The 13,585-nt window shown below is 40.3% G+C and overlaps 1 protein-coding gene across 1 annotated transcript in view; it reads left to right on the top strand.

The window, feature by feature from the left end:
• Positions 1–64: 64 nt before the first annotated feature.
• ARHGEF4 (Rho guanine nucleotide exchange factor 4) overlaps positions 65–13,585 on the top strand; it is a 223,791-nt gene continuing 210,270 nt past the window's right edge. Inside the window, exon 1 of the mRNA XM_032697385.1 lies at positions 65–182. Within this exon, the coding sequence (XP_032553276.1) occupies positions 90–182 (93 nt within the window). The 5' untranslated portion in view covers positions 65–89. The remainder of the gene's footprint in view (positions 183–13,585) is intronic.

Here is a 13,585-nt window from a genome sequence, read left to right as displayed (position 1 = left end):
AAGAGGAAAAAGGAAGACAAGAGGATGGGGAAGACGATATTAATAATGCTGGCAGTAGTGCTGTCCATGAAGAGCTGGATTTGGGACAAATGTACCTTACCTGTTTCCCTGAAAGATATATAAAAGTGAAATTCCCTCTCACAGCGTACCTGACATGCTGGCTGTTGCTGAAACTTTGCAAGGTAAGAAATTTTAGTACAAATCTGTGGCATTTTTAATCTCCTATGTGTTTAAAATACGAAGTTCTGCTGAAGCATTTGAGAATTTATCGTGTACCATACAGTTGCCTTCATGCTTTATTAGGAAAAGGAGCATTGTAAATATTGACACTGTAGCCAGAAACAGGTGATTCAACAAGGGAAAACTTGAAGGGGCTACTAATGAAGTACTATACAAAGCAATACACTAGTAATAGCTAGCCAATTGTCTCTCTGTACTGTTACAGAGTTACAAGGGATTTGAGATTATTTTATGTTAATTTAGAGGTGAAATTTCTTGTAACGCTCTTCACTGGTTTACATTTATCTCTTGTGCTGGATGAGTACCAGAATGTACTTTAATCCTGAAAATGTGAACATTGTAAAAGCAAAGAATTGGGTGGGGGGTTGGAATATTTTTGTCAAATATAATGGGGAATCAGTTTTTGAGGTTGTGGTGGGACTTATTTTAAAATTGATCTGGGCACATCTAAAAAAATTACTTTTGCCTAATGTGTTACTGGATGGGAAGCAACAAGGCATTGGCCCAGGTATAAACACCATAGTTCATTCCATTTCACCTTGCAAAAAGCTGTTTTAATGTTCAGATTGAAGTAAGGAAACCTCCAAAAGCGATAAGATTTAAGCTTCTAGATTTAAGTGGAAGATCACTGAGATATTTGAACTTCAAATGCTGGTTCGTTTGTGCATAACAATGCTATATTAGTAAATTTAGAATGTGTAATAGGTCTTGATTTGTCTCTCTATTACTGCATTCAAGCCTTACTGTTGTAGGCACTTAGTTGATGGGCAGATCACCAGATAGATCAAAACAAATGGCAAGGCAGCATTTGCTGGCTGCTTTTTCTTCTAAAGTGTGTGACAGAGGAAATCCATGATGATGATGGGGTGGAGACCACAGGAGTGGGGCCAGGTGGTGCCTCAGCAGCAAGGAGCCTTCCCCTCTATGTGTGTGGCAGCTTTGGGGCAGTTACATCTGCTTTTTTGCCAGCACAGCTATGCAAAACTATAACATAAAACCCAATACTAACAGTTTTATCTGTTAGATTGCTAGACAGCTTTTTCCATGTATATTCATAGTCTTGGCTCTTGTATGTGTTTATCCTGTGGTGCCAGTTGCTTGCATTAGGTGGCAGATCGAGACCCTTCCATGGGACTTTTTCGTGTAGTCTCTCTCCTTGCTTACTGCAGGGATTTTTCGTGAGGTTGACTGAGAGGGGTGGGAATCCACACAGCCCTGAGGGTGGAGTAAATAGCCCTAGGGCAGATGTCTGAGCAGCCAGTCAGAGCCATCCTGTGAGGCAGAGCCTTCCTGATGGTTTTGGGAGTGCTGATCCAGGGTGGGGGAAGGTTGCACCTTGTCTGGATTCTAATTGGTTTGATTGGTTTTCTTGTGGTTTGACCTGTTTGTAGCCACTGAATTTGTAGGTTTTAAGAGCCATACCTGTATTAGAGAATGAGCCAGAGCCATCAGGTAGTTGGTCTCTGTGTGTGCAACAACTACAATAACTGGGATCACTGCCTGTGCATAGATATTTTAGTAGATTAGTTGTGATATGTGCAGGAAACATTGAGTGGCTGGACACAATGATCTTGTGCAAACGTTACCCTCTAGGATAAATGGTTGTTCCATTTCTTCGTGGATGTAGTTTCTTAAATGACAGGAAGAGTTTTTAAAATACATAAGCTAGAAGAGATTTTTCTGTCTGTGATTGTCCCTGCTCACATATAGCATTATATTTGCACAGTGCATATAGATTTTTTGAGTCGGGAAGGGAAAATTCATACTACAGTAGAGTGAAGAGAGGTAATGTAGCTTCTGCTAAAATCACAAATTTCTTTAGACAGCTTTCTGAGAACTTTACAACGCCCCAGCTAAGCCAGGAGGATAACTAAACCCCTGATTTATTAATGCTTCTTTCTTGCTGAGCTTTCTTAAAGACTGTTCAGATTGGAGACCCCATTTTCTTATTTCCTGACACTCTTCCATGACTTAAATCTCTTCCAAGTCCTAATCCATTCAAAAAGTGCTATTTTTTTTTCTCCTTCCCCCTTGCAAGAACAAAAGCAGCACAGTGTTGCTTTTTCTCAGGTTCTGCAGCTTGGCAGAACCCAGGAATCCTGCTGTGGTGGGAGGGGAGGGAAGGCCAACAGCATTGAAATGCTGCTGTGTTACAGAGGCACCCTTTGTGACAGCTTGTGTACATCCCCTATGCATCAAAATGGTTCCAGTTCTTGGCTACAAATAGGGCTCCAGGTGGTCATGACTTGGAAAATATCAGGGGCTCCCTATAACTCCTTATCAATGCTACCACAAAAGGGGAAGTAGAGTCACGTGTCCTTTGTGTGAGTGGTGGAATGAGTCCTGTGTCTCACCCTTCTGTAGACTAACACAATGAAGAGAGACTGTGTTTAGCAGATGAGAAACCAGACACTGACCTGTACCTACTCTCAAGCAGTTTGACGTGAAGTTTAGGTACAAAATAATCAAATCCCACCTATGAGCAACAGGAATACATGCAATAAGCCTGTCAGAGTTCAAGAAGCCTCTTCTGTAAACTGCCATCTGGGAAACATGCCACTTGTGTCCCCAAGGTTGACTTCTGTTTTTAGGGGTCACCACTCCTTGTGGGGAAGAAAGAAGAGGCTTTGAACCTTTCTAAGAGTGCCATGAGCCACCAAGGTTGTCATTTCAGCCACTGCTCCTTTTCAAACCCCATATACAAACATGAGACAGTTGCAAAGAAAGGATGGCTGGACACTCATTTTTAGATGTGTCTCAACAAGTTATGCTTTTTGCTTCTGTACAAAGATGCAGGTGGCTCAATGTTACAGCTTGTCTATAGATGGAGCTTTTCTAATCTCCCATATATTATCCAAGTTAGTGTTCTCAAGCTGTCTTTTGAAATGGTGAGTTTCTCCTCTTGGGCTAACTGGTTTTGCACCAAGTAGCCCTTTCTTGCAATGAAGCCCCTTGGATGTGTGAGTTTCATTTTCAAACCTTGGGAGGGCAGCTCTGCTGCCAGATCTCACATGTGGACAGTGCTTCCCTGACATTTGTATTGCATATTTCACACTAGTGGACTTGGATTATTTTGTAACCAAACTGCATGAGAGTGCACACAGATTGGTGCCTGATTGCTCACCTGCCAAACAGAGTCTCTCCTCATTCTATTAGTGTTAGTTGTTCCCATCGTAAATCAGCTCTTTATTTTACAGTTTGTAAACCTGTATTGTGTCTAAAGATACTTGCTTACGAAGAATCAAACAGCTTTATGAACTTGGGAAATTTTTAGAAACAAATAATTAAATTAGTGCAGTTTCCTGTGGACAATTCCCTTTTTTATGTATAACAATGATTTATATTGATTTAACAAGGTGATTACTTTCTAGCTTAAATAAATAGATTTCTGAAACACTTGGAAACAAAGATACCCCCAAAGAGAGATGGACATCGTGTTCCACACTGGTCGCAGGTCACACTAACTTTTCAAAACAGTCAATAGTTAATATGTTAAGTTTGTGAGGAAGAGAATAAATGACTAAAAAAAATCCTAAAAATGCAAGCAGGCTTTACTTCAGATTTAACATAAATTTAGTTGAATTGATGCTCTGTTACAGTAATTTACAGTAGTTCAGTAATATTCAATACCTCTGAATATCGAAACCACTTGGTTAATGCATGTAATTTCCCTGTTACTTACTGTACCTTAAGCATTTTCTGTCAGCTCACCTGGTATTTTTTTAACAGCCTAAAATCCACACAACAGGCAAAATAATGGTGAGATCTGTAATCTAATTTCTTGCCTGTGTACATACTTTTAGATACCAGGTCCTATGGAGCTTCCAACTTTTGTTGCTATTAATTTGTACATGCTACATAAAGCTACCAGACTGAATCCCCAGGGAAAGATTAAATCACTGTCCTGTTATTTAGGGAATAGGAGCTTAACTCTCAGCTATTCATCTGATTTATTACTCTGTATTCATAATCTTACTGTCCTTGGCTCAGCTCGTTGTCTGTAAAAGGGATAGCAAATTTGTTTGATTTTTTTTCCTGAATTTATTTTGATTTTTAGTTGTCATTATAAGCATTGTAGGGCTGAACTATCTTTCAGTATAAATATGGCAGTGGTAAGGGCAGCCTAATCAACAGTATGGGATGAATCCCTTTCAAGGGGAAAGAGGAGATTGATTTTCCTATACTGTGAATGAATGTTCCAACCATTAGGCTGTGATCATAAGGAAGTGTAAAGGCACTACCTGCTTTCTTACGTCATCTGTTTGAGGAAAAAAAGGATGAAGAGAGGCAATTTTTAGCCCTTTCTTAGTTGATGACTTCTGAAAGTTTTTCAGTGAAAGTGTGACCACTTCTGCAGATGTCACATTTTCCATACCAACAGGCTGGAAACTCTAAGACACAAGTGGTTTCTTCAGGAGAGATCTCTCTTTGGATTCCAAATGACAGCCCCTAAGAAAACTGTCTAGTGAAGGGAGAAAGGGTTTTCAGATATATCTTGTCACTATTTTATAATGGTTAGCTGGGATTGATGCCTGCAAACATGCTATTACTCTGGTTTCAGCACTCCCCATGTACTCTGCTGAGAACACTTAACTGTTTTAAGTTTCAAGCATGAGCAGGTTGGGTCTGGAAAACCCGATTTGAGGTTCCTATATCTTTTTGAGTTTGTTTTCAGCATGACTTACTGTGCTCAAGAAAGATTTCGGCAGAGGAAGGAGCTGAACTGTGGTAGACAGAGTGTGAGACGTGTTTAACCAGCAAACAGTCCTTCCTGCCCTGTCCTGGTACATGGTGCTTGGATCAAAAAGTGGAAATATTGCAAGGGAAACTGGCTGATTCCCTTCACAACTATTTTGCAGGTACCTTAAGTGTTTGTTGGAAATTACAAGGGATTTGGTGGTGGTTTGGTTAGTTGGTTGGTTGGTTTTGTTGTTGTTATTTTATATGCTTACACGGTTTTGCTGTGTCTAGAACTCCTCCCTAATAACTTGTGAACACTGTGGCCAATTTCAGCAAAATTTGAGAGAGGCAGAAGTAGGTACTCAGGGAGTGGGAACAGACACTTTGCTAATTCTCCTCCTGCAGGAAAGGCTCCTGCATAAATCCATCCCTTAATTAACATCAGAAACATTCTAAAATGTTTTCATTTCCATATTGGAGAACTGCAGAGCTGCAGGACTCTGTTGGTTCAGCTGCTTGTAGAAATACATGTTTTCTCAGTAAAGTGTTTTTTTATTTGGCTGTTAATGGAACTCCAGTGAAGCTTACTGTTTGTCTTTAGTCCTCAGAGTAAAAGCCAAGATTTTTAAGAAGTGCAACTTGAGACAACTAAAGAGAGATGTTTTTCAGGAAGCTCTAAACATTCCCCCCCCCCCCCCCCCCCGCCTCTTGGAACACTGACTTTTTAAGCTGTCGGCCAGAATTTCAAATCTCCTTTCACTCATTTGGTCAAAGCTGCCAATATTTTATTTAGGGTCAGGCTCTGAGGGTGAACAGTCTGATTAGATACACTAAACTCCTAAAACATCATAAGATGTTCTATGGGGCTTATTTAGTTCAGGGGAAATATTTCTGAATCTGTTTTCCTTTAATTTGTGCTCCAATTTTCTGGATTCCTTTGGGCCAGAAATATTGAAACAGCCTGTTTTATATTGGAATAGTACTTGAAGTGCTGGGTAGGAATAGGTGCTGTAGAGAGACAAAGCAATGAAAATGGAAAACAGTGGAGGGAAAATTTGAATGTATTGAACCTGCCAGAGAACTTGGTTCAGATTGGTTTTGCATCCTGGGCAGAGATTCAGTTCTTTATGGGCAGTGTAAACCAGTCAGCATGTGCTGGGGACTTTGACTTCCTCCTTTCCCCGTCCCAAAAAGCCAAGAATTGAATTTTTTCCAGTATCTTTAGTATTCATCAAGCCATGTCCTGGATACAGCTCTGGGCTACAACCAGTGTGTTCAGAGTGCAGGCTGTGAGCTGCAGAACAATTCTGAAACATTCTTTAGAAAGCCTGGGGAATGATTGCTGGAAAAGCCAAGCACATCCCTTTTTTCCAACCTCGTTCTCTTAAAATTATCAACCTTCCTTTGTGTGGGGCAGTGTGTGTTCAGTAGCTACTTTTCAGTAGCTATCTTTCTCAGTAGCTATCTTTGTCAGTTATTTAAATAATGCTCTCAATCCAAGCTGTATTGTTCTCTTTATGCTGTTAATTTGAGACCAATTCCTGCCATGAACCTGCAGACTCCTGCGGCACTGGAGCTCATGAATCAGGGCAGAGCTTTCTTGCTGAATTGTGACCTGATGATTAGCTTAAATAAAACATAACTGAAATCCTGCATGACTACCAGAGTACACAGCATAGATTAAGAACCTGTAAATAGGTGACTGAGGACAAATTACTTCTTATGCACACTGGAATGTTTGATGCTCTTCCTAGAAAGTTTCTCATTATTACAGAAATCTAATACAGTGCTGTATTTTTTTTCTCCTCCTGTTTGTTTTTTTTTTGGAAGAAAAGCAGAACTGGTGTTGGACAGAAATAAAACCTCTTACTTGATGCTTCAGGTGCAGTGCTCTGAGTGAGATTATTTACAAATTTGGATTAAAATTGGCAAATAAGGAAGAATTTGTGCTGCTACAAGCCTTGAATAAGATGTTGCCAGACAGCATGATGTATAAATACCCACCAGAATGCTTGGGCAGGGCAGTTTTAAAAGTTAGCTACATCACTGTGCCACTCAGGAGTAAGCAGTGAAATAAAATTCGAATTTCCAACTAACGACAAGCATATTCTTTCTACACACTTAACTCTGATTTATTTGGAAACTTGCATTTACACTGAAAGCAGTGTGTCTACATGTGAAAAAGCTGGTTTTTGTAGAGCCATCAACCTTCAATCATACTATCCCAATTCATGTGAAAGGGATGTAGAATAATATGGATAATTAAAGACAACAAAAAAAACCAATCAATTTTTATCCCTTTGCATTGAGTTTTATTAGATATATTGCATTTTTCCCTTAGTCAAAGGCAGGTTTTATTCTTTAACTCTCAGCTTTGCTTTTGGATTAAATCAGTGAATTTATTTGCAGATTACAGAAAATAATATAATTTTGATTATGGTCATTATAAGTAAATTGTCATTTAGATTCTAGGAAAAGAAAACGGCAGGATAAACCTTGAGAGCTCACCTTTTCTGTCTTTATGCAATAGATGAGTTGGTGTTTAGAGAACTTCCTGATAATAGAGGAATCAGGATGGAATTATTTACCATAGTTCAGATACAAGCTCTGAGAACAGACCCAAGTTCACAGGCAAAGTTTCAAACAATGCCTGTCCAGTTCTACCCCTCCAAATTCTCCAATCCACACTCTGCCAGCTGCTTCTGCCCAGGGGCAGCCCCCCTGAATGTGCAGCTGCCACCCTGAGCCATGGTTTTAGTGTCCAGATGTGTTCCCATGAGCTGCAGTCAGCACTGCTGTTTCCTCCAGCCATTCCAGCTGATTTTCCACGTTGGTATAAGCGAGACCCCCTAAGGCAGACAAGGTCAATGTAGCATCCATTTATATTGTACAGGTGAGATGAGTCTATCCCTTGGACATCATCTGGAAAACTTGTCTAGCAAGTTGTGTTGTAAAGTTATTTACTAAAATCTTATATACTGATTAACAACACACCGTGGTGGTATCATATGAGCCAGGAAATTAACAGCATGAAAGATACTTTTTATTTATAGCTTTTAGCTTTATTTATAGCTCCCTCTCCTTCTGTATTTTCTTTAACTTTTCCTGGTAACTGTATTTGATATTATTCCCCAGAAAGTGATATCAATGCCCTATATTACCTTACATGGGAGAGAATGTCACAGTCTTTGTTATACTTTGTGTGTTCCTGCAGAGCTAAACTGAAAAGAGTAGGGGGAGGGAGGAACCCTAGTATTTAGAAACATTTTGTGAATGTTTCTGTGCTGCCAAAACAGACAGATAACTTTCGTGCTCAGACACAAAGTTATGGGGTGGGGCAGGCAGAAGGGATTAATTTTGTTTCCATATGAATAAGTAAGGGTTTTTTTGGTATTATTTGCTATAATCCCATTAGCAAAATGGACAACCCTAGCACAGTTTGGTAGCCTGTCTCTCCCTGCTGAAGCAGAGACCAGGCCCTTAAGGTGTGGTGAGAAGAGCGTGGGTGATAAACTAGAATGTGGGAGAAAAATTAATGTCAGTGCTCAAGAGACAATAACTTTCATAATGTTACCAGTAAAGTTTTCAAATTGGAATTTTTTCCCTTAAAGTCCCAGCACGTGGCTGCATGAGGGTCTGATTTAAGAAAAGAAAAAAGAATTTTCAGGTGCTATAACTGCAGAGGAAAACTGAAATACCAATTTCCAATGGGAAGTTCTCAGACAATGACTCTTTTATCCTTGGAATTGTCAGTCATCTTGCAAGTGTTTTAGACCTTGGATCAACTTGTAAAAGATACTGATTATAATAGCTGCTACATTGACTTTTTTTCCTTTGCTTAGTCCAAATAAAAATTCTAAATGGCATGAGTATAGCAGCATTCATCCAAAAAGTGCAGGCTTTCATTTCACTTCCACATAAATAGCCAGCCAGGATGCCCAGCAGAGAGAGAGTGCAGGGGGACTGACATAAGCAAAATGTGTTGGGAGCAGGGGAAAACCTCCTAAAAAAAAAGAGGGCAGAACGAAAGAAAAAAGAAAAAGAAAAAAAATTATATTTAAGCTGCCAGAAGCAGGCAAAGGCTCCCAGAGCAAATCGGCACACAAGACATCCTGGGAACTGTAGTGGTGATAAGTAGTGGAATGTTTCCCACTGTGCAGCAGACCTGCATTTGCCACTCTTCTAAGAAGATAACTGGCTGTTGAATTGTGATGACAACACAAGGTGCCAATAATGAAAAAAAAAGTGATCTTAGTGTAATCTCACAGCATTTCCAATCTTACTGAAGCCAGGGCTCTGCAGACACCTTTGTTTTCACATATATGTGCTCTTTTCCATCCTATTTGCTTCCAAGTATCTGTCAGCTCTAAGAGAACGGCACCTCTGGCTCCACTGTCTTATGTCCAGAAATCCACGCAGAGTGATGTTTGTTTGTGTTGGGGACCACTGACACTGATCCCCAGGGGAGCAGCAGCCTGGCTGGAGCCTGTGTTTGTCCAAACCCTGATCTCTGGAAACTTACACTGTGGATTGATGTGCATCCCACAGCACTGTCTTACCTCGTGTGCTCAAACCAGGTGTGCACTTCCAGAGCAGTAGAGCTTGTCCTTTCCAGATTGACAAATGTGTACAATCCTCTGTGAAGACACTGAAGATTTGTGTTCACTCCTGTTCCTGCTTCAAGCATCCAATAGGGCCTTGGATAAATTGCTTTATCTCTGCATCAGTTCTTCATCTTAAGGGAATACTTGATTATTCCCACTAGAACGTACACAGCTCCCTGAGAGAAAGGATGTGCCTGTGTGCCTTGTATAGCAAGTCTCCAATTTGGGCAGCAGCCTGTAGCTGTCACTGCATTACAAAGAGCAGCTGGAAGAGGAGAAGGCCACTCATTAGCAGGAGAGAAGAACTGAAATTTGAATGCGAGGAAGTTAAAAAGCATCCAAAATTAATGGAACCTTTGAGTTTTCAGATTTGCTTTAGAGTTGTTTAATAAAAAATGTCAGGACATTGCTGAGGAGCTTTCACAACTGTTTTTGACTTTTAGGTGCCTTTTTTTGGTGGTACTTATGCCTGGAGCAGTTCCAACCCCGAATTGCTTGTTTATCAATCCATTTCACCCTCCCACGCACGCACTTGTAGCAACACAACACTTTCTAGGATGCATTGTGAAATAAGGAGTAGACATGTCTGAAAACTTCCTCTCTCTCCCACTTGTCCCAGTTGATTTTCACTTCCATGGAAGTGCCATGTTTCTGAGCACAGTTCCACAAGCAGTGCAGAAGCAGGCATAGATGTTGGTCATCTGGAATTTCCTTACACTGTATTGCCACAAGAGCATGGGACCATATCACATTCTCATTAGCTCAGTCAGAAAGGCTTTCAGAGAAAACCAAACGTACCTAGACAAGGTCAGGACCTGTGTTGTAAAATATACAGCAGTTATGAAAAGATTCAGGGAATATTCTATTATCAGAGAGAAATCATTGTTTCAGTAGATCAAAGGAGAAATCTCAGTGCCTCGGGGTTATTTACATGTTGTGTTTGATCCTGCTGTCACTTTGCTCTTCCTCTGAGCAGCACCAGGAATGGATTATTGTGGCAATGGATTTGCCATATGCAGGATGGAAGAAGTCCTGTCAGAGATGGGACTAGTGAAGAAAATGAAAACAGTTCAAATGTTATAGAAACTGAAGTTTTTAATGTGGTTTAAACAGGTTTTAAAATGGCTTTTATATTTTTGCAAAGTCATTGATCTTCTTCCAGACACCCCCTGTACTCCCACACAAGGTGTCCTGGGAAGGTGTCCTGAGATGTTTCTCATTGGTCCCTTGTTAACCCCTTTCTATTGGCTGTTGACCCTTTACCTGATGGTTTTTTCTGTGTGACCCCGAACTTGTGATTGGTCCCCTTTTGACCCTCCTGAAAGCCTTATAAACCCCAGCCCCACAATAAACTTCCTCTTTCGTCCGTCCCTCCCTGGTGCTCTGTGTGCTCCTTGCAGGGTCGCAGGGCCACGTGCCGGGGGGCAGGGGGGAAGAGCATTCACCCTCCAGGTTATGGGCTGGCACCCAAGAGCCTGGAGGTCTCCCCCGTCCCACTAATCCGTCGTAAAGATTATTGTCAGGGGATGGAAAAGGGAAGGTTAGAGACAGGAACTATTTTTACTTGCCAGTTCTTCAGGTTAAGTACAAAACTCAAGAAGTGACTACACAACGGCTTATAAAATAGAAGTGTGCAGAATCAAAAATGCATTCTTCAGAAATCTGATAACTTCACTTGTTTTCAAATATGCCATTCTTGATGATGTTTGGTCAAAATGGTTTAGAAGAGAGTAATGATTTTTTATTTGGTTGGGTTTTTTTTCAGAGTGAGGTTTGTGTAAGCTGTTTTTGTCAAATGGTTTACTACTGCCACCACAAAAATGGTAATTCTTTATAAAAAAGGAGCAGACAGAACAGGCTAAAAATGAGCATGAAGAAAAGCAGATAGTGTTGAAGGCTATTCTAGACCAAGTTTGTGTGAACTTCATTGTTCAGGGATAAACTGTTTTTGCTTTCACTTAAATCCTATTTATTTAAACAGTTATAGCTTCAAGAGTTGCATAGAGTTGCAGATGGTTCATTCTCCTTTCTTCTCATCTTTATGAACCGCTCTGCAGTTTCTCTTAAAGCTCCTCAGACCTGCAGTGCCTATTCTAAGACAGAGGTTTTAAGTGAGTGTTAAAAAGGGATGCTGGAACTGAGGGCAAGAAGAGAAGAACATGAGAAGAACATGCACTTCTCTGGAGAAACACTGGGGCACTTGCTACTGGGAAGATTCAAAGCTGCCATAACTTATGGTGAACAGCTAAAGGGATAAATATATGTGAGTGTGTGTGAGTGTGTGTGTGTGTGCATTACTACCACTGACAGGACCATGGTCAGTTTTCCAAGTTCTTCTATATTATTTTATAACTTTCCTGAAAAACAGAAGCCAACTTTTCATTTGTCCTTGGAAAACCCTAAAGAATGTGTTGTTATCATTACTTCAGTAAGCTTTGTGGGATGGAGGGATTTTACTCCTGTGAGTAAAGAATTATACAGAGCCTCCAGTGTTACTGTAGCTGAGAATCTTCTTCCTCATCTTAAAGATTATAGTGAAAGAAATGAGGTGGGAGATGTCCTTAGACATACAGAAAAGGAAACCTGGAAGAGTGTGTGTAAGGCATGAGGGTTGGGGTCATTGTATGGAATAGAACATCAATTATTGTTTTATAAGGCATCAGTATTGGAGATGGGCAAAAGGTCTTGAGGTAGAACCTTCAGCTTGAAAGTTTTATTTTACTTTTTCATTTCCAACACAAAGTTCAAGCCAAGTTCACTGAAGTTTGTGAACCCTTCAGCAGCAGTTGGCGAAGTTACAAGCAAGCCTGAAATGGTGTGTGGTTTGGGTGCAAATCAGGATGGGTTTGATCCCAAGCCACTTGAAACACAGCACTTTTTGGCAGTGTGTAGCTTTGTGTTTCAGCCTTCCAGCCCAGATCTGGACTCACCCAGAGGGAAGCTGTGGCTTAAAGCCCCGTGAATGGTGCCTGCTGTACTTGGCACTGGTTTTTCATGGAAATGGTGAGTGTTGTGTACTTGTCCTGGATAGATGGCTTTGGTTCCACCTCAGCTGCAGGGTCATTATACACACATCCATATGTCTGAACTTCAAAGGTGATGAGGTAACATGTGGGTTTCCTCCAGTTTTCCACAAGGAGTTTTCTTCAGAACAGACTCACTCCTGGAGCTACACTAAGGCTCTGGAGAAAGCCAGAGTAATTCCATTGGCACTCTTCCTCAGCATTACTTCTGGTTTAATTACTCTAAAGGAATTCTTAAAAAGTTAATCCATAAAGACTTTTTGACCTGTAAAGTAGATTCCTTCACATGAATCTAGAATGTTTCTCAGTTCTGTTCTGTGTAGTGCAAGGTCTGGGGAAAATTTGCAGAAGCCAAAGTTGGTTCCTGCAGGTCTCATGGATTTTTTTGTGGCCCCTGCCACGATGGCAGGATAAAACCTTTGGTAATCCAAAATAACCAAATGGTGGTCCTGTCTGTGTTAAAGACTTTGACAGCTGTGGACTTGAATAGCTAGGTAAGATGTTATTAATAGTTATTAATATAATAATTAATTGTTATAAGTGCTGAGAGGACTTTTACAAAAGCTATTATGGAGTGACTGTATTTTGTTGCCAAGTAGTGATATATTATTTTGTGACATTGGGTATCCTTTCCTCCTTGTTACACTGAATTTAACAACTTTGAATCTCCAGCTTAGCAAGTCTCCAAACTTTCTGAATTAGCAGTGACTAAGAAAATGTGTATGTCCAGTCCTTTCTGGAGGAAGGTGCTACTATTTAACTGTAATTACTCATCTGAGAACACTTTACAAGTGACACAAGACTGACAGTTTTTATCTTTATATAACAAGTGTTTAGAAAAGAACTGCCTGAACTTTTCCTTTTATGGTCTCTAGCACAGGAGTAATTGACAATAATAGAGGAAAACTTTGGATATGTAGTAAATTTTTTAGAAAGTGGAATTGCACAGTTTGGAAGGCTTTCAGTTAGCTGTTAAACTGTGCAAATGCTGCCTTGATGTATGCATTTTGAAAGTGTTTTGTTCCTTAGTCCACAGTG

Source organism: Chiroxiphia lanceolata, chromosome 10 (genome assembly GCF_009829145.1).
Source record: "Chiroxiphia lanceolata isolate bChiLan1 chromosome 10, bChiLan1.pri, whole genome shotgun sequence".
Lineage (NCBI taxonomy): Eukaryota > Metazoa > Chordata > Aves > Passeriformes > Pipridae > Chiroxiphia > Chiroxiphia lanceolata.
The sequence above is the reverse complement of the archived record's forward strand: the minus strand, read 5'-3'. Positions and strand labels throughout refer to the sequence as shown.